Source organism: Hibiscus syriacus, unplaced genomic scaffold (assembly GCF_006381635.1).
Source record: "Hibiscus syriacus cultivar Baekdansim isolate YM2019G1 unplaced genomic scaffold, ASM638163v2 tig00110348_pilon, whole genome shotgun sequence".
Classification (NCBI taxonomy): Eukaryota; Viridiplantae; Streptophyta; class Magnoliopsida; order Malvales; family Malvaceae; genus Hibiscus; species Hibiscus syriacus.
The window spans coordinates 26,539-48,021 of record NW_024062699.1 but is presented as its reverse complement, the minus strand read 5'-3'; the positions used below and the strand labels follow the sequence as shown (position 1 = coordinate 48,021).

Here is a 21,483-nt window from a genome sequence, read left to right as displayed (position 1 = left end):
TTTGAAAATTCTAATTTCAATCTTTATACTCATGTCAATCACCAACGTTTGCTGCCATTGTCATCAAACCTTCACCTGGCAACAAGATGAACTTGACGACCCATAATTTAGAACCTGACGTCAATAAAAACTTTAAAAAATCATGATGACTACGAGACCCAACAAACCCAACGACAAGAACAACAATGACCAACAAGGGAGATGACAAAGACAACGACAACGTTGGTGACCGACGAGGGAGATAATTAGGATTAAAGATTTTAGGAATGATTTTAAGAATTTTTAGAGATTTTGGGTTTTTTGTAATTTTAGATTTTTTTTAAAGATAATAATATTTTTAAATTTTTTTAAAAAATAAATTTTTTAAAATATATAAATATGACACGTTTTATTTAGCAAATTTTAACGTTCATTATGGTTGAGTGAGACACTAAAAATGATAAGTTTATAAAATTATATTTGTTAATTAATTGAAAAAAGTTTAAACATCTTAATGCTGAATGAGAAAAAAATATATAACTCAAGTATTTTATATATATATATATATATATATATATATATATATATATATATAAGCCAAAAGAAGAATACAGTTTAGACTTTACCTTCACTCATAATAAAAAATACAAATTATCTCTGGAAACCTAAAGTCAAATCGAAAGAGACCAAAAGGCGCAGAAACATTGAAAGACTGACGATTCTAAATTCTAAATTGTTTTACAATTTATACCAACAAATTGATCTTCAACTTCACTTTATCTGTGCATTCCATTTCTAAAGACAAACAAGAGAGCTGCTAGACTTGAGTTACCCCCAACAAAAAGAAAATCCGTTCTCTTTTTTATCACTATCCCAAACGTTGTTACCTTTAAGCTCTCTGGCCTCCTCTTCTTCTAAGGTAAATTCAACCTCTTTTCTTTCTTAAGATTTCTTTTATGCTTAGTTTTATTTTTATTTTTTTTGCTGTGTGTTGCTGTCTTTCAATGTTTATTTGGAAAAATCCCAACGCTCAAAAGCTGTTATTATTAGTTTGTCTTGCTTTGTAACCTAATTTGGTTATTGGGAATTTCTTCTTTCTGGATTTATCTGCTTCATTCAAGTTTTTTTATGCTGAATAGTGGAGACTTAATTGTATACTAAATTACCTTAGATTCCTTATTGGTACGATCCATCATATATTAGTTTTCTTGGTTTAATGCAGAGAATGAGGAGCTTGTGAAATAGATTGAAGAATCAAAGTTAGATATTTAAGGGCATAATGTGGTTGTTTCCATCGAATTCGAGTTTGAAAAGGGGGCAGAGTAGCAGGGGAAGCAATGGCTCTTTGGTGTATCTCAATGTATATGATCTCACACCTTTAAATAACTATCTTTACTGGTTCGGGCTTGGGGTTTTCCACTCGGGTATTGAAGGTAGAATTTATCCTTTATGTTTTCATTCTTTGCGTGCATTTTGTCAATTGGCACTTCTTGTTTCCGACACGAGTTTAGTTATTTGATACATGAATATTGGCTCACAAGCATTGTAGGATATGATGGGGTTCCCTGAAAAAGATAATGTAGTAAAATAGGATCTAATGGTTTATTAATGTCTGTAAACAAATCATGCAAGTTATTTCGACATTGTAGCATTATCTAGTCATCAGTTCCTGTTATCTACAATTTAATAACGTTCATACATGGTTAGTCTTTGTTTTCTTTTCACTGCTGTTTTATTTTCTAAACCTTTTTGTCATTAACGTTTCATGTCTTATTTGCTAATCAGTATATGGTTTGGAGTATGGCTTTGGAGCACATGAGTACCCTACAAGTGGAGTGTTTGAGGTGGAACCAAGAAGTTGTCCTGGTTTCATCTTCAGACGATCAGTATTATTGGGCAGCACTAACATGTCTTGTTCAGAATTTCAGTTATTTATGGAACAGCTTTCGCAAAAATACCATGGGGACACGTATCATTTGATTGCTAAGAATTGCAACCATTTCACTGATGAAGTGTGCCTGCAACTCACTGGAAAACGTATTCCTGGGTGGGTAAACAGGCTGGCTAGACTAGGTGAGAAAACTGCCTGTTTTCTTGTTCTTGTCATCCGAGAAGATGTGATTATTTTACAAGGTGGCTTCTAGTGTGGTAAATTTGCATATTCAGACAGCATAGTTATAAAAGCATATGTTGTTAGATAATTGCCTTAACTATAGCTCCTAATTGCCCAGCTTGGAAGTTGGATCGTTCGTATCATTATTTGAAGCTCTAAGACTTCTACGTTATGTAACCACGGTTTGCGTGGTCCAGCACACCACGCAATTAATTGATCTGATCAATTAAATTTTTGAAGTTTCAGGTTCATTTTGTAACTGTCTGCTTCCGGAAAACATTCAGGTTAATGCAGTTCGACATCTTCCTGATCATCGTGCATATTCTGGTAAACTTCTTCTGGTCACCGTGTCTCTAACTTATTGTTTTCATTTGGAAATTTATGCTTATTAATCCTTACTGATGTAATAAATGAACTTATTTCTGTCATCCAAATGGTTCATAAGCTTGTTCTGACAATGCATTTGCAAATAGTTTCTGATCCTGAAAACAATGGAGATGTTCTGCTAACTTGAGCTGTAACAATTATGCGCAGTATTGTTATATTTGGAATGGGATAAGTCATCGGTCGTTATATGCATGCTTATGTTTGAATTTTCGTTTTTGGTTGGGATTTCCTTTTTAGTATATAACTTTTTAACAAGATAATTTTTCTGATGCAGATGATGAGATATTAGATTCTGCTGCAACATCTATAACAGCAGAGAGCGAGGAAGACAATTCGAATCATCATCTGCTGACTATACCAGATACTGATGTTGCATTTATCAGAGAAAAGACAGGGAGGCTTACCAGAGAACTATGATTTCCTCCGGACTGTAATCGTTTCTTTCGTGTGGGTCATTATTAGTTCTTCTAGCATATGTTCCCAAATGCAAGAAAGACTGTCGGATTCAGATATCTTCAAGGTATAGTGATGACGCTATGCACTTCATTTTTATTCTAAAAAAGTCGGCCAGGCTTAAATATCTCCTTCGCTATCGCATGAAGGTCTAGATTTGTTACCATATAACCCTTAAAACATGGGTGATCAGATTCTGTACCATTAGATGTCTTTCCTTCATCTTTTTTTTCAGAAAAATATTGTGTTCTGGCTTTTTTCCATTTATATGCTTCGATGTTAATCGAAGATGAAAGTTGGAATTTTTTGTTGTTGTCATGAATGCATGAATCTGCATTGCTTTGCATTGCAGAAATCTTCATACTGTTATGGTTGTTTCGATCGGGGCAATGGCCTCCGCGACATTTGTAAATACAAATGTAATTTCCAAATGCATGTGTATTATGCCTCAAGCCTCCCATAGAGTCTGAAGATGCTGAGGATGACCTAGCCATTCTACATCTCACTCATCAGCATCCGTTGAAACCTGTTGATATAAACTTGGTAGATAGGGTTTGCTGTTGCCATATGTGAAAACCTCTGCTATGATTCAGTTTATGGTCGCCGATTCAGCAACTGTTTCCTTCCTCCATAACACTTGCATGGCGACCATTCCACCAAAGGCCAATCATTTCTTCTGCCCATACCCACTTATGTTGTTCACATACATGTATGTGTGTGCCGGTTGCGATGATCATAAGTCTCTCTTGAGCTTGATGTTTGGCTATGAAAGATATCATTTCAGATTAGATGCAAAATGTGCGCTGCTTCCGACCCTGACATCTCCAGGTGCCTATATGATTTATAATTTCAACCATAGGCATCCGTTGAAGCTTTCTGATAGTCACAATGAAGATGTTACAAGTAGTTGCTGTGATGTATGTAGGGAACTTCGATCTGATCCTGCTTATATTTGAGAGAAGTGCAACTTTTATGGCCATAAATCATGCACAATGGAAGCTCCATGACAGATCAACCAGTCGTTTTATCAATTGCAACAAGTGCTCACTGTTGTTGTCGTGGATGCGACGAAGAATGCCTAGGCTTCTCTTTCTATTGAGAAAAGTGTAAAATCTATTTGGATGACAAAGAATGCCTAGGCTTCTCTTTCTTTGAGAAAAGTGTAAAATCTATTTGGATGGCAATTGTGCCTTCCTACAGCAAACTCCAAAAATGCCAAGGAGATTCAGCATTTCACCCATCCACGTCCGTTAAAGTTACTTCTAGAAGTGGCCAAGGATTCCATTCTTAGTCAGGTTTGATGCAAAGCACGTGAGAACTGGCTCACCACAACTCCGACATCCATTTGAGGGCTACACCCATTGAGTTAGCCTTCAAGCACGGAAGATTCACAATTCTTGCACACCAAACACCCTCTCAAGCTCTCATTCCCTCCTCAAAAGGACACCACCCCCTGCTGTGCTGTGCATGGTCCAAGAAGTACTCTCACGCACTTCTTCTAGTCTACCGATGTTCGAACTGCGATTTTAACCTCCATACCAAGTGCGTTAGCCGCATACCCTTCATTAAATATCACGCTCATAGTCACCTTTTCACTCTCTTCAACAACTCCAGCAACCATGTCTGTCACATTTGTTACAAAAACATCGGCTCTCCGTGCAACTTCAACATGCATCTTCAATGCCATCCTTCAATACCCAAAACTGCGGATCATGAAAACCATATCCAGCATCCTTTGACTCTTACCAATTTGCCTTTCTCATTCAAATTGAGCTCATCTGAAGATGCTTACAATTTGAATGATGAATTTTACTAAGACGTTTGCGAAGTAAAAAGATATAAACGAGTTTGGATTTATTACTTTGACGAATGCAAGTTCATTGCTGAAGTTCCACGGGTTACGGATAATGTTAAACTCTGCAAATTTATCGGTTAATCCAGCTCATCTTCAACTCAAACAGTTTGAGCATGACACTGTTTCGATACCAAAGGAAACCTAGTGGTTCGGATTTTACCCAGATGGGGCATTCAAGCCGGTCATTCGGCCTCAAGATGTACGGTATTTTTCCATGCAAAAGTTCATTTTTTTCAGTTATGATTGAAACTGAATTATATCTTGTTGATGTATGAATTCGAATTATGACCTGATACTTATCTAGGATAGCAACAAATTGTGGCAACAGGGATGAACCGAGGATGGTACTTGAAAATTTAAAATTACTATATATTTTAGATTTTTTCTACGAATTTTCTATTAAAAATCTATTTTCGCCTCTGAAATTTTACAAATTCAAGTTCGTACCTCAAGAATTTTAAAAGTTCAACTTGGTTCCCCTAAAATAACCCTCAGTTTCTAGTTTAGTATTATGCTTCACATAATTTCACGTCAATATCTATGCAAATAAAGCTTTACGAGGAGGCCTGGATTGGTTTAAAAACCTTCGCTGATGCAGGAAAGGTTCACTACATTAACGTCTCCGGAGGTCATCTCAGAATCTCCGGCGACTAGCATTCGGAGTAGTTATGTCGAAGTTCAGGGATCTCATCGCAAGGTCATGGTAAGCCCGTGATAGAAAGCAAGTAGTGGTTTTGTTGCAGGAAAAAGCGTCATCCAAACTCGTACTCAATGGATCATCATCCTACCGTTGGGCCCCAAAGCTTCATTAAGGAATTGCTTGGACTTGCGGAAGATTAAGCCATATCCTTAAATTTTTTTATTTACACAGTATTGTGTGAACTGAATTATGAATTCATTAAAGATCATGTACAATAACGTTGAAATTAAAACTGAAAAACCTAACGGTGCCTTCAACTGCGTTTATTATGAATACATACACAGTCTGCTAGCACCAGAATACGATACGAATTCATATTTGTAGAGATATGAATGGTTCCAGCTACTATGATTTATTTTCCCTTCTAGGCTTCCATGGCAGATTCAACATTCATTTCTTTAACATTTTTTTTATAACGATAACATTTGTGAGCTTCAATAATATCTAAAAACGAATTATTTCGTCATGTTCGGGTTAATTTAACGAAAAGTAAAAATTCTGAGATTAAAAAAGAAAGTAAAAGTTTAAGGATTATAATAATTGAGGAAGGCCAAAAAAGTTGTTTCAAGCTTTGATCGGTAGTGAGAGTGAAAGAATTTGAATGGATTGGTTGTGAAGGAATCAGATCCATTGTCCAAAGTTTTTAACTTTCCGACCCAAATTGTAGAAAAGCACGATACCTTATCAAGCTTGTTCAGTTAATCAGGATTTATCATTATCTTCAATCTTTAATTAAACCTTGCATGGAATTGGGCACCACTTTCACACTCTCTTCACATGGGCTGCTCCTGCTCCTAGGAAAGGTATTTTGAGTATTTCCAAGTATGCTGATGAAGAAATGACTAGATTCGGACTTTTCTTTTAATTTAAAATATATTCAAACGAATTTATTACGTGACTTTAGTGATAAAAATGGTTGTTGTTCTCTCCATAAGTCTCAAGTTCGAGCAAGTGTGTTTGTAAAGTGTATATTTATTGTTAATGATCATGAAAGATTCTGAACATATACTACATTTGAGTCAATTCATCCGTCTAATAGTTGCGGATATAATTGTAGAACTAAATTCATATATATCAACTGAATTCTGTCAAAGAAAACTTTTATCTATTTAGTAGTAGAGGGAGTAATTTGAATAGGTCCTCATAATAGAGAGATCTGATAGGTAATTTCACCAAAGAGGAAGTTAGCGTACTCAGTCCAGAGAAGAATCCTGGCTAGCTAGACGCAACCTATTTGCCCCTAATCCCCCACTCAGATTCTTCTTTTCTCCGGTAGGAGCAATTCCCACCACAAATATATATCAGAGCTAAGCTGAGGAAGTTTTTTCTGGAACAGCTTTTTTGCCTTAATGCTGATATAATAAAGTGAAAAGAAAAGGCAAGGATATGTTTATCAAATATTGCAGATTGCAGGTCCAACTAGATGACTCAACATGCAAACTTCTTTTAGCTTTTTGCCTCCAAAATGTCGGAAACAAAAGCATATATCATGATGTGAAGATCCTGGATTGCTTTTTTCTAATACCAGTAGACTCGTTAAATAGGACGGAAACCTAATTTTATATTAGAAGATGAATTTATAATATATAGGAAAAAATATTTTAAATATTTTAAAAAATAGAATTTAATTAATAATAAATATAAAAAGAATAAAAATATTAAAATTTAAAAATTTTAGGTAACCACAGTAGTAGGGTCGTCTCACCATCGCTGCCTGTAAAATCTCATTGCAATGGATGATACGTGAGGCAACTTGATTTCCCTTACCTTAAAAGCAAGGACCCCAAGAATATCTGAGTCATCAAAAAGGCTAAAAAGTAAGCACCAACATTAACCAATGCTTACCTTCAAATATGCTTTCTTCTCCCACAAACAAACCAAAACAACCTTTCTTTCGCTCCCTGACTCTTTTTTTTTTTTCCCCTCTTCTTCAATGGAAGATGTAAACTCCTACAGAAAACACCAGTTACCAGTAAAAGAACAAAACCAAGCAAACCCGAGTAAGTATTATACACCTTTCCTCTACAAAGCCCTCCTGGTCTTCGTTTTCTGGGTTGTAATCCAAGTTTTGCCCTCACAAGCGCCCGAGTTCATCAACCAAACCCTCCTCAATAGAAACTGGGAGCTTCTTCACCTTCTATTCGTTGGCATAGCAGTCTCTTACGGCCTTTTTAGCCGACGAACCGATGAAACAGAGAAGGAAAATTATAACAATCAATCCAAGTTTGAAGACGTACAGTCTTTGATATCCAGATTCCTTCAGGTTTCATCTGTTTTCGATGAAGAAGCTGAAAACTTATCTGGGTCTGATGATATCAAGGTCCAGACCTGGAGTAGCCTTTACTATAGGAACGAACCTCATGTTATTGTAGCTAAAGAACGCAGTGTTGTTGATGAAAACACAAGTTCTAGTCCTGGAAACCCTGAAAAGCCTTTGCTTTTGCCTGTTAGGAGCTTGAAATCGCGTGCTTTGAACGAGACAAGTAGGGGAAGTCGTGCAAATTCTAACCCTCTTAGGAGGTCTAATTCTAAGTTGAGTTCCAAAAGGTACGAATGGAGTGAGAATAATAATGTTGTTCTTCCTTCACCAATTCCATGGCGTTCAAGATCCGGAAGAAAGGAAATGAAAGAAGATAATGAATTTGGGTCATTTAGGTCCCAAAGCATGCGTTTGTCTCGGTCCAATTCCATGTCTGCTTCACCAAAGTTGCCCCATTCGCCGCCTCAATTTTCGCCGAAGTCGTCCCTATCTCCTCCGCCACCACCGATGACTCAAAAACCACCGTCATTGAAACCTGTTTCTTCCTCGACTCGTAATGAGGTTTCCTTTGAAAAGGTGATGGTCGAAACTACTAGTGACGATGATTCGGAGAGTGAGGACGATGGAGCTGGTGAAACTCCCATCGTTTCAAGCATCGAAAGGAGCCCAAACAAGGAGGAAGCAAATCCAAGCAGTGGAAATGATGGGGGTTCCGATGTGGATAAGAAGGCAGACGAGTTCATAGCCAAAGTAAGAGAGCAAATCAGGCTGCAGAGGATCGATTCTATTAAGCGATCAAGTGTCCAGTTTAAGAGAAACTCTACTTGAACACACATCGAGCTTTACAGTTTTTACACTTTTGCTTCTTTTTATAAAAAAAATAATCTTCTGCTTCTATCATTACTTTAATAGCATTAATGAATCTAAGGTGATGGGTATACAAATATTGTGTAGGTTATTTACTTCAATCTAAGTTGATGTCTATATATTTCAAGGATAGTTCAATTAAATTATAGGTGAGTTGATCAGATGTTGGCTAATACATATTCCATGTAAGTTTGATAACATTGAGGATAGCCCAAAGTTCAGATTGTAAGACTGAACCAACGCCAAGGCTCCTGGAAAAACCATAGAGCCATCGGCCATGATCATCCCACTGTACGCCAAGGCCCCCTGGTTGCAACAGCACCATCGGTGCTATTCACAGCCCCATCCCCGTTTGCTTTTTATCCATCAACTTGTGGTCTTCGACACCTTTGCGCCTACTGCAGTAAATGAGTAGTTTTGGTTCGTTTCCATTCAAAAATTATAAAATTGAGCTCAGCTCGCTTAAAAACTCACGAGATTAAAACTGTTAAGCTCAGCTTGAACCAAAATAAAAAACTAAAGTTTAACTCGACTCAAAAGCCCACAAGATTAAACTTTTAATCTCAATTCGAAAAATCAAAAATTGAAATTCGACTCAAACTTGAAAAACTTAAACTCGAAATATTCTCAAACTTAGCTCAATTGAATATCAAACTCAAGCTCAATCTTAAACCTTAAGTACATAAAAACCTTATATTATATTTAAAAAAAAGGTTTTGTTAGCTCTTACGAAAAATGCCAAGAGGGGGTACATTGGCCTTTTAAAAAATTTGTGGAAGCAACTGAAAATAAAAAGATTTTTACAACGATTTTAGAGTAGTTCGACTTTTAAACCAAGTCTACATCAACTACCTTAACATTCATACTAAGGATTTCTCAAATCCACTAGATTTGCTAACCTTTGAGGATAAGGTGTAACCTTACAACAACACACCGGATTTATACCCTAAAACCTTGCTTAGACTCTCTCCACAAGAGGAATTACAAATAAAGTAAACAATTAAGAAAACATCACAAGGTAAATATGTTCGCACAATTTAAGCACTCACCCAAATCACACTTGAGCAAAATAAATAATGTAGTTGACAAAGTGAATGAAGGAAGAACACTTTTTTGATATTAGTATATTTGATGAATATTATTCTTGTTGATCTTGGGATGTTTTGACCTTCAATTTATACTTTCTCTATCAACTCTAGCTGTTTGGAGCCGATGATGATCATTATAGTCATTACCTACAACCAAAAACAACATTTAATATACAAGGGATCAATCCTTTGGTGAAAGGGGTTGACCATTGTTTAAATAATTTGGCCATTGCAAGAAAGGGTCGACATTTTAAGGGAAGGGATAAATCCTTTTCATCGAGGGACTGATCCTTTTGGTGAAAGGATCAACCGTTTTCATCGAGGGACTGAGATCGATCTTGTTTCAAGGGGATCGATTTGGTCAAAGGGATCGATTCTTTTGCTAAGGAATTAATCCTTTGAGCCAAAAATGCTTGGAAACTCGACTTTAAAGTGCGAAAATAATTGAATATGTTTTTGAAAAGGTTCGACTAAGTTGGAAAACATTTAAAACATATTTTTCAAGTTAATTTGGACTTTGAATTATTTTTGAAAAATTCAATTAAGTCCAAAACCAATTTTGCAAATTATTTTTATATCAAAATCTTAATTCAACAGTCTTAATATAAAAATAAGTGCACATACTATATCGTTTTTCTCAAATAAGTGCCTAAACTTTTTTTTCAGTCAATCCATGTGCCTAACATTACAAACATTACCACTTTAGGTGTCTCGGCCATAATGGATGTTAAACACCTAGACCTTTTTTCTCAAATAGGTGTCCAAACTTTTTTCGGTTCATCTAAATACCTAACTTTACAAACATTATCAATTTAGGTGTCTGGATCGTAACTATTGTTAAAAGACACGTGTCACCTTTATAAAATTTTAAAAAATTTATTTAAATTAAAAAACTTAAAAATATTATTATATTTACAAAAAAAAAACTCTAATTTTCTAAAATTACAAAAAAAGTTTCAAATCTTTGAAAGTCCCTAAAATCAACCACAAAACCCTGGCCCAAACCCCAAATCCCAACCATAGTTGATGTTATCGATGTTGCCAACGTCGCCTCCCTTTTTTGCTGACATCATCCTTGTTGTTGCTTGCATCGTCAGATCACGTAAATGTCATGATTATTTTCCCAAATGTTGTGTCGTCGATTGATTTAAACCATGCCATTAGTGGTTGTTCATCACGTTAATAGAGGCACAATAGGGGTAGGTTTAGTCGATGATAACGACTATGGTAAAGGGTGACGATAGCATTGGTATAGGGATTAAATTTAGGGTTTTCAAAGTTTGAGGATTTTTTAAGATTTTGAAAATTTTAGGGCTTTTTTAAAAAAAATACAATTTTAAATTTTTATTTTAAATAAAATTTTCAAAATTATCTGAATGGAACATGTGTCCTTTAAAGATAGAATTTAATGGTAGTTATGCCTCATGCACTAAAATGGTAGTGTTTGTAACGTTAGGCACTTAGATGAATCGAAAAAAGTTTATTCACCAATTTGGAAAAAATAGTATAGTTTAGGAACTTATTTTCTAATTAAGCCTTATATTTTTTAATAATTTATTTTTAAAACATTAAATTAATATTTTTAAAACATTAAATTAATATTTTTAAAACAACCTTAAACAATTTTAAAATCTAAAAATAACCACAAATTCTTAAAATCTCTTATTCTAGTCACCTTTACTCTAATTGTTGTTCATCTTCGGCCACCCATCCATCGACGAACGACTAACTATATGTCGTCGATCATCTCCTGATTGGTCATAACACTAGGTATTGACAAGAGTCGTAATTGTCAAATAAAAATTCCTTATTCTCATAAATAAATAAATAAATAAAATAAAGTGTTGTAAAGAGAAGAATGATCGATCCACAGGGACTTTGGAACTTCTGACGTTGATTTACTTTGATCCTGAAAAGAAAATAAATAAAATAAAGGGGGCTTAAAATTGAGAGGTAGAAAATTCAAGAATTAAAAGAAAGTAAATAAAATAAATTTTAAAGAAAAGCAAATGGATAAAAACAACCTGAGGCTTCACTCTTCCTCAATTCATTTCGATCATCAATAGGGATTTTAATTCCGAATTCATGCTTGTTATAGTCTACAAGGCTTAACCCTTGTAACTTACTTTTACTTCCGGTAAATCAATATTCCCAAGTCAATCTTAGAAATTTAGTCTTCGATTGGACTAACCACAATAATCGCCCATTAGTTGCAAAACAACTTTAAGCGCTCACAACCGCTTCAAAAATTTAAACACTTGAAGATTACATCAATATCATTAGTCAAACAAGCACAAGCTCATATTTAAGCAACGCTAACAATTATACCACAAGGTTAAAAGCTTTTCATCAAATCATTTTTGTTAACTCAAATCAATTATTCATGCATAAAAAGATCAACTCAAGCTTGTAAATAAGGGATTATGACAAAACTAACAAGTTAACCAAGACAAGAAAAAATTCATAAGCATCGAGATATCCCATCAAACCAACATGAATAAGCATGGTGAAATTCCCACTTGACCCCTTCACTTAAAGCGTATTGCCCCAATACGAAAATTTAAAGTATAAGAAAAGGGACAGAGATACTCCTCGTGTCTATCGACGACTGATCTTGAATTAAAAGATGACGATGAGGGTTGTTCAGTGTGACGAGTGCTCGAATGGGAAGAGGGAGGAACGTGGGAATATTTTTAAATGAATTTTTTATTTAAAAAATATAAATATGACACATGTATTTTAACGGATTTTTTTAACGATCATTACGGTTAAGGTACTTAAAGTGATAAAGTTTATAACATAAGATACTTGAATTGTCCAAAAACATTTAGACACCTATATAAAAAAGGTGGTATAGCTTGAACACTTAATTTTATATTAAACCTTAAAAACAACATATAAATGTTATTAATATTAATAATAATTTAATTCAAAAAACTAAAAATTTAATACATATTTTTTGAGTTACTTACTTTTTGAATCATGTATCAAGTAATTCGTTTCAACTCATTAAAAATTCAAGTCAAATTTAAATTCGAATTAACTCTATTCGATTTAAAAATTAACTGAACTTTGACTAAATCAATTTGAATAACTTACCATCTTTCTAATTTAAATTACCGCCCTACTCGCATCCCAAACGGTGCCATTTTACCTCAGTTGTAATAACGATTTCATCCCTTGTACGTAAGGTTGTAAAATCAGGTAATCGGACAGGTTTCACTCTGATCTTGGTCGGTCGGGTAAAATTAGGTACATGTCAAGTCAAGTCAATTTGATGGTTTGACTTGGATTAGGTTAGGTACAGGTCAAATCAGTTCGGGTCATTTCAGGTTGATTTTACACCAGATCCAAATCGGGTTCAGATCATGTTATTTTCAGTTTAGATCGATGTCAGTTTAGGTCCGAAGCAGATAAAGACCATGTTAATTCAGGTTCAAGTGGACTTCAGTCGGATCTCATTCAGATCGGGTCACATCATTGACAGATAAAATTCAGGTCTGATATTTACCGGATACGGGTTGAGTTCAGGTCGGGTTGTTTTTATTTTTGGATTAATTATTTTGTCATTTTTCGTGATTGTTGAATTGCAAGTTGTAATTATATATGATTTCGAGTAAATTACAAAAAAAATCATGGGTCAATTTTGTAAAAAAATATAAATTTAAGGATAAAATTGAAGAAATGTAAAATTACAAATAAAATTTTAAAATATAAATTAAACAACACACATAGGTAAGGGACCAAATCAAAATAAATTTAAAATGTGAGGTTTAAATTAATATAAAATGACTAAATTATACTCATTTAAAAAGTCATGAGTCAATTACAAAATATAAATAACAACTAATAATGGGCCAAATGAAGATGCAAATATAAATTTAAGGACTAAATTGAATACATATAAAAGTGAAAGACTTAAAATTGAAATAAATTAAAAAACACAAAAGGATGAAATCGAAATAAATGTAAAATGTGAAGAAATAATAAAAAATATAGTAAATTGCATTCATATAAAAATTGAAAAAAAATATATATATATAATATAAGTTTATATATAAACTATATTTATATTACAAACTATATAATTATTATAAGCTATATATATAAATTATGTTTATATGAACTATATATATAAACTATGTACGTAAACTATATATGTATAAACTATAAAAAGTATATAGTTTATAAATTATAATTTATATTAATATTATATATATATGTATAAACTATATAAAATATATAGTTTATAAATTATAATTTATATTAATATAGTATATATGTATGTATGTATGTATAATTAATATAAGAAATCTATATATATTATATATATATATATATATATATATATATATATATAGTTTATAGAAACACTATGCATAAATTATATAAAGTAATAAAGTATATAGTTTATAGAAACTCTAAACCTTAAATCATGAACATTAAATCCTTAACCCTAAACCCTAAATCCTAAACCCTAACCCCTAAACTATATATGTAAATTATAATACATGTATGTATATATAACCTATATATATAAAAACTATATAAAGTAAATTACTTATATAGTTTATAAAAACACTATGCATAAACAATATAAAGTAATAAAGTATATAGTTTATAGAAACCTTAAACCCCTAAACCCTAAACTATATATGTATAGACATAGTTGATAATTCATATATAATTTATATAAAAAATAGTTTATATAAATTATGTATGTAACATTAATCTATAGTCTATAAACAATAGTTAATATATGTAACCTATAGTATATGTATACATGTAAACTATATATATAACTTATAGTACATGTATGTATAAACTATGTATAGTATATATAAACTATATATATATAACTTATAGTATATGTATATATACAATCTATTTATATGTTATATAAATTATATATGTAACCTATAGTTTATAAAAAATAGTTTATATTAGTGTACTATATAGTTATACTTTATAAACTATAGTATATCATTTATAAACTATAGTTTATATTAGTGTACTATATAGTTATACTTTATAAACTATAGAATATAATTTATAAACTATAGTTTATATTAATGACTATATAGTTTACATTAATGTTAATTTCTTAACTATAATTTATATTAATATAGTATATAGTTTATAAACTATACTCTATTAATATTAATTATATTAACTATAGTTTATAAATTATACTATATAATTTATAAAATATAGTTTATATTAATATTAATTTTACAGACTATATTTTATATTGATATTAATTACAAATTATAAACTATATTCTATTAATATAAGTTAATATTAATATTAATTATATTAATATTAATTCTAATATATAATTTATATTATTATTAATTATAAATAGTTTATTAATATAAATTATATAGGGATGAAATTGAAATAATTTGAAATATTTGGAGAAGACACAATCTTGGCCCTTGGATCTATTTTTTGATCCAATGGCTTAGATTGCTTTGTGCTTCTTAGCCATGGATCAATGACATGCCAGCATGGGAGCCATTGGATCAAGATTTCCATCCAAGGGTCCTCATCAATTTGTGCTTGTTTCACTTGTATTAAAGCTTTCATGGCCTTTGGATCAAGGCTTATCAAGGGTTGGGATTTGCTTGTGCTTTTAGACATGGATAAGTGATGTAAGCTCCCTTGAAAGTTGAGTCATTTAATGCATTGTTTGAATTTAAAAATCAAAGCCAAAATTTCCCTCCTACATCACAAAATCGATGGCACACATTAGATTAGGGTCTTTTTTTTTGTTTTTTGTTAATAATGCATATATATTTGTAATAAAAGAGTGGGCTTATGTATTGTACCTATGTAAACTAATGTAAATGAACTAGCATTAATGCAAATGGACTTATATTTGGGTTTTATTATTACTTATTCATAACAACAAAATAAATGGGCTATTAATGTGAATTAACCTAACATGCAACTAAAATACTAATTATGCAAATGAAATTAATATGACATGTACTACTATTTATGAACCATATAATATGCAATGTGACATACTAATTATTTAACACCTAATGTAACATCAATTAATAACATGCAATGCAACATGAATTAATAACATGCAATACCACATGAATTAATAACATGCAATTATTATTTAATACACTATAATACATAATATATGCAACTATATAATATGCACACTACCTTATGCAAAAAATGAAACTAGATGATGTAATGTATTTAATACCTAAGCTATACTATATATATACTATGCCCACATTATTTATTATATTTTATACTATAATATGAAATGACATGTGTGTGTCACCACTCAGATAAAATGTGTGATAACATTTATGTGGTGAAAAAATTGAATGTTGGAATTTTCAAATTGCATCAACAACCTCAGGATATTTTTCAAATGACAAAATTGTTGTTATTGGTGATGATTCTTTTGCAAAGATACTTGATGAAATAAAAAACTATTAAAAATGAGTATGAACTAACTTGAATAATTAAAGGCTTTTATTTTGTCATGTTATTGCAATGTTGGCAGCTATTCCGATACAAAAGCTCGATGAATAAATTTCTAGTAGCAAAATTAGACTTTTAGCCTTATAACATTTTTGTTATAAGATATGAGAGCTTAAAAAACACTATTTTCTCTCTCTCTTAATTTTATTGTATTCAACTTGAATTAATTCAAATGTTATTCAAATTTTATATCAAATGTTATTTAAATTATCATTATCAATTAAATTTATCTTTTATATTATGTTTTATGTATGTTATAATTGTTAGATATTTTTTCTTTACAAAATTAAAATGTATAGTCTATCTTTATATTTTAGAGAATTAATCACGTTCAATACCAATATTCATTTATTATCAAATTAAATATCATTTCATTGCCAAAATTATTTGTATTAATAATGTAAAACGCTAATATAAATTACATAATAAATACTTATATTATTAATATTATTTTTCTTTACATAAATTAAGCTATATAATTTACATAAATTAAACTATATTAATTTACATTTAATCATTGTTCAATGCCAATATTTTTATTAATCATGTTTTATATAATTTACATTTAAATAATTTTATTAAATAATTTTATATAATAGGTAATTTAATTATCATAATAAATATTTTATTATAACATTTAAAAATTAATCATATTAATTTTTTAGTTATATCATAAACTCAAAAACTTATAATTTTATTAAAATCTTATAATTTCGTCCATGGTAATATATAAGTTAGGTAAATGTCAAGTCAGGTAAATATCAGATCAGGTCAATAACAAGTTGGATCATTTACAGGTCAGGTTTCAGGTTTAAAACAGGTCGGGTAATATCAGTTATTTTCTAGGTCAATCTCTAGTTCGGGTTAATATCAGTCGGATGTAGGTCGGGTTTGGGTATCATTTTTTCGGTTCAATTGGGGTTTAGGTCGTTCTCAGGTCGGGTGCAGGTCGGGTTCATATCTATAATTTCTAAGTCCAACTCGAATTCAGGTAAATACCAGTTCTGACTCGAATCGGTTTCGGATCTCTACAGCGTAGGTTAAAAACAATTTTAACTTGAGTCGATTTCAGTCAATTTTACAAGTTGGGTCAACTTTTTACAGCCCTACTTGTACGCAAACATTCATTAAGTAAAGGCTCGCTTTCCACGAAACTATGATCAAAGAGGGCTAAATTTTGTTTTAACCATAACTTCTAATAAATGATGGAAAAAACCAGTTGTCCTTTATCAAACTAAAACCATCTCACTTAATTAAATTTTTATTCTTTTATGAATAGCTTTTCAAACACTGTAATATTTTAATTTAATAAAATATTTAAAATTAATTTATTTAATTTTTAAATTTAAATACAATGTAACTGTCCCAAAATTATAAATTATGCAAGGAAAATAAACCAAGAAAAGAGAATCCTTGTAAGTTGAAAATGGAATTTGGAACGTGAATTTGCTTTAAACTTTTAATCTCAAAGCTTTGTCAAATTTAGTATTTAGACATTTGCAGTTTACTTTACACACAAAGTTGTATCTTCCCCCCACCACTGGAATTGAAGGAGGAAGATGTAATTAGCATCACTAATTAACACCCAAAAAAATTAAACTAACTAAATGTGTCAAAAGCTTGGTTGGGTCCGACGATACAAAACACGAAAGACCCACAACAATACACATGATATTTTCTTGGACAAAAATGCCCTTTCACATAGGTCATAATTATGATCGAGGACGAAGAGCATCGGACGGTCTATGAGCCACGATCGTGGCGGCTGGAGCCCAACGGCTAAAGGGTATGGGCCTGTGGTGGTTTTTGGCGAGATGATGGGATCGTAGATCGACGGTGGTGGATGGTGGGTTGCGTGGGGCCGCCACCCTCTCACATGATGTGCACATGGTGAGGGTGGTCGGTGGGGCCATTTGCATGAAGAACTGCGTGGAGGACAGTTTCAGTGCTCTCAGTTCCTGAACTTCCTTCTGCAACCGCCGATTCTCATCCGTCAGATTCTCGCAGCATCTCATGAGGAACTCACAATCAACCTCCGTTTGCTTCAGCTTGGTCCTGCATAAAAACAATTCCCAAGTCCTATGTTTAGTAAATTCACGTCAAACAAAAAGGACATAACCGTCTCTTCCTTTTCATTTTAGATCTATATCTACTACAATCAGTGTAACTATTCCTATAATTTTATTTTGGTTAACAATTTATTTTTTCAAATTATACTTAACTATACGTTTTAATTTCATTTTAATCATTTATTGTTGAAAAAATAACTGTTAATAAAATATCAAATGATAATACAATATTAATTTATGATCATTATGGTAGATTATCAAAAAAAAATTAAAACCTAATATTAATTATGATTTTTTTGAAAAAAATTAGTTGGACGACGAATACTAGACTATAAAAATAGTTAGATGGCAAAACACGTAGTTTATCGTTATATTCAGAAAAGGGAAAATTACTTAAGCGCCCAAAAAGTGATAGAAAATTCTTACCTTGCCCTTCTGTTTTGAAACCACACTTCAACTTGTCTGGGTCGTAACCCCAGTTGTTTAGCCAATGCTAACTTTTGCCTCTGCAAATATAGTAAAAGCCATCGGTTCTTCAGTATTATTACCAAAACAAAGTCCAAATGATTCATGTTACGCCACTGAGAAAATAGTTATATTCTTAGCAACTAAACAGTAAATTTGATATGAAATTTTCCCTTATAATTGCTACTTACTGGATTGAGAGTGCTGTGTTCTTTAAAGCTTTCCTCGAGAATAGCAGACTGGTCTTTAGAAAGTCTGAGTTTTTTTCTCGAAGTGTGTCCGTCTTCGTCGTCGCTGATGCCACGACAATAGGCTTTCTCAATCTCGAGATCATCGCCGTTACTTTCTCTCTCTCTCCTTTTTCCGCTCACGCTTGATATCGTGCTATTGGGAGATGAAACTCCAGCTTCTTCACAAACGACTGTCAATGGCAATATGTTCATGTCGATTCCTCTAAAAAGTGATCCATTCTCGGCCTTAAAAGCCTCCGAGTTATGATCTGCATGAAATAAAAACATTTCATATAGAAAAAGGATTTAGATTTTATATGAATATTGAGAGAAAAAAAACTAATTTTCGTGGAAGAGATCAAGAGACACAGGAAAAAAACCTGAAGGAGAAGAAGAATCGTTCCATGAGGGTTTGCTATGGGTTAATCCAGAAGTTGAAAAGCAAGAATTAGCATTAAGATTTAGTTGTAAAGAGTGGTTAATCTGAGGGAAACTCAAGCTAAGACTCAAACCCAGATCTTCCTTTCCCAGCATCTTTATTTTTCTCTTTTGCCAAACACTCTTTTACTTGCGTAGTAAGTTTAGAGATGGAAATTATTTGGAAGTTGGGGGAGTTGAAAAGTGATGGGTAAGGAGAGGTATAGAAGCTTACATAGAAAGAAGAAGAAAGAGAATGGTAAGTTTGAACGATGAGTTGAAAAGTGATGGATATGTTGGAAGAGGAAATGAAGATTATATAGAAAGAGAGTAGTCGGTTGAATAATGAGTTGCTGTCATGAGGCCACAATAATGCCTACTGCTTTCTGATCAAATAATAATAATAATGCCTACTTCCGCTCAGCTTGTCTCCCTTCTACATTCTCTATCATCCTTTATTTCTGAATAAATTATTTTAAGATATCATTAAATCTTACGTTCAATTTTTAAAACATTAAAATTATTAGCCAAAAAAAAAAGATTGATTGACGTCTGGTATAATAAAATAATTCATGAAATAATCGGTCTAAAAATAAATTTGTTTGAGTTGATTTTTTAAATTTAAATATAAAATCAAATAACATAGAAATGTGCAAATATGTGGAGAAATAAAAATAAATAAATGCGATAAGATATGATATCATTATTTGTCTTCTGAATACCGACCATTGGGCCATTACTCCACCTGAACACCTCACTCTCCATTCCTCTCGACCAACGACCTTGATCCCCAATCTGTGGGGGCCATGTTATATATATGGCTGGGAACCGATGCTTTTAACAACAATCGAATCATGAGTGGATGGTGATGATTGAAACAATACACTCCAACTTTTTTTAAAGCTTAAAACGCAGTAGTTTTTGTGTTAATTATTGAAATGGGGTTGGGGTCATCACTTGTTTTTGTTTTTTTGACCTTAAAATTTACAGACAAGTTAACCTGGTTTTTAGGGAAGAGGCCAATTGCTGTCTATGCAATCAATGACACTCGAGAAATTTGTTTTCAATAATAAACACATCATCTCTTTTATTTTTATACATGTAATGATGTAAATGTTTCACCAAGAGACATAATAATTGTCCATACTATGGCTTAGCTCTAAGCCACAACTGTAGGTCTAGAATGCCAAAACCATTCATTTGCTTATATTCACGCTAAAAATGGCATATATGTTTATATGTGATTCTTTACTCAAATATCATTTTAAAAACATTCCAACAATCGATCAGATGAATGTCATATGAAAAACTCCACATTTATATCACTGATTTTGCGTCTAACATATAATATAAAGTTAGCATAAAAATTAAAACGAATGACTTAATTCTACGTATGGACACGTATTACTTTTTAATATAGCATTACACATCATATGAAACCAACTATATATGCCACATGTTGACTAATGTTTGAATAAATTGTTGTTTTTTCACTGAAATTTCAAAATTAATAAATTGGCCAACTATCATGATAAGTATGTAGACCAAATAACTTGTTTTTTGAGCTCATTAACATTTGTTGTGTCTCTGTTCACTCGCGCATCACCAAGTTCAATAGTAGCCACATGCTCCGTAAATGGTATCTACCAATTTGTTAATTTTAGAACTTCAGTAGAAAAATAAAAATATATTCAAATATTAGTGATCATTTTTTTAACTTATCCATTTTAATTATATATATATATACTATGTCACATCAATAATTCATTAAAAATCTAATTGCAGTTAATTTTCAATGACTACCTCTTAATTAAATAAAAATAGAAGTGATCATATATTATATTTTTAAATCAATAGAGAAAAGTGAATAAAACATAAATAAAAATGATCAATCATGCAATTAACCTTAGAAATAAACATATATATAAATCATTTATTTGATGTTCTTTTATGATGAATTTAGGTACTTTTGTTTTTCGAAATAATATAGTGAGGGAGGTAATGTTTGAGATGAGTTCCTCTTATCAATATTTTTGTCAAATGATACTTTATGTCTCTATTACTTGAATATATTAAGTTTTGTTCTT

At 31.9% G+C, this 21,483-nt stretch overlaps 4 protein-coding genes across 8 annotated transcripts; 3 read left to right on the top strand and 1 right to left on the bottom strand.

Moving 5' to 3' along the window:
- The first annotated feature begins 751 nt into the window (after nt 1-751).
- On the top strand, nt 752-3,202 carry LOC120120793 (deSI-like protein At4g17486). 5 transcript variants are annotated; one of them, XM_039140321.1, is made up of 6 exons: nt 752-898; nt 1,202-1,412; nt 1,765-2,052; nt 2,333-2,419; nt 2,736-2,938; nt 3,042-3,202. In XM_039140321.1, exons 2-5 carry the CDS (start codon nt 1,259-1,261, stop codon nt 2,894-2,896), a joined length of 690 nt encoding a protein of 229 aa, XP_038996252.1. In that variant the 5' UTR covers nt 752-898; nt 1,202-1,258; the 3' UTR covers nt 2,897-2,938; nt 3,042-3,202. The 5 variants fall into 5 exon arrangements, with proteins under 5 accessions (XP_038996252.1, XP_038996251.1, XP_038996253.1 ...); XM_039140320.1 differs by lacking the exon at nt 3,042-3,202 and having other exon boundaries at nt 2,736-3,035; XM_039140322.1 differs by lacking the exon at nt 3,042-3,202 and having other exon boundaries at nt 756-898; nt 2,339-2,419; nt 2,736-3,035.
- On the top strand, nt 2,964-3,888 carry LOC120120884. The gene is made up of 3 exons (XM_039140398.1): nt 2,964-2,999; nt 3,386-3,484; nt 3,526-3,888. Exons 1-3 carry the CDS (start codon nt 2,964-2,966, stop codon nt 3,886-3,888), a joined length of 498 nt encoding a protein of 165 aa, XP_038996329.1.
- Nucleotides 3,889-7,420: 3,532 nt separating this feature from the next.
- On the top strand, nt 7,421-8,575 carry LOC120120883. The gene has a single exon (XM_039140397.1). It carries the CDS (start codon nt 7,421-7,423, stop codon nt 8,573-8,575), a length of 1,155 nt encoding a protein of 384 aa, XP_038996328.1.
- Nucleotides 8,576-17,912: 9,337 nt separating this feature from the next.
- LOC120120839 (homeobox-leucine zipper protein HAT4-like) lies at nt 17,913-19,567 on the bottom strand. The gene is made up of 4 exons (XM_039140368.1): nt 19,360-19,567; nt 18,941-19,248; nt 18,711-18,790; nt 17,913-18,270 (listed from the first exon to the last, which is right to left on the bottom strand). Exons 1-4 carry the CDS (start codon nt 19,511-19,513, stop codon nt 17,928-17,930), a joined length of 885 nt encoding a protein of 294 aa, XP_038996299.1. The 5' UTR covers nt 19,514-19,567; the 3' UTR covers nt 17,913-17,927.
- Between the last annotated feature and the right edge of the window lie 1,916 nt (nt 19,568-21,483).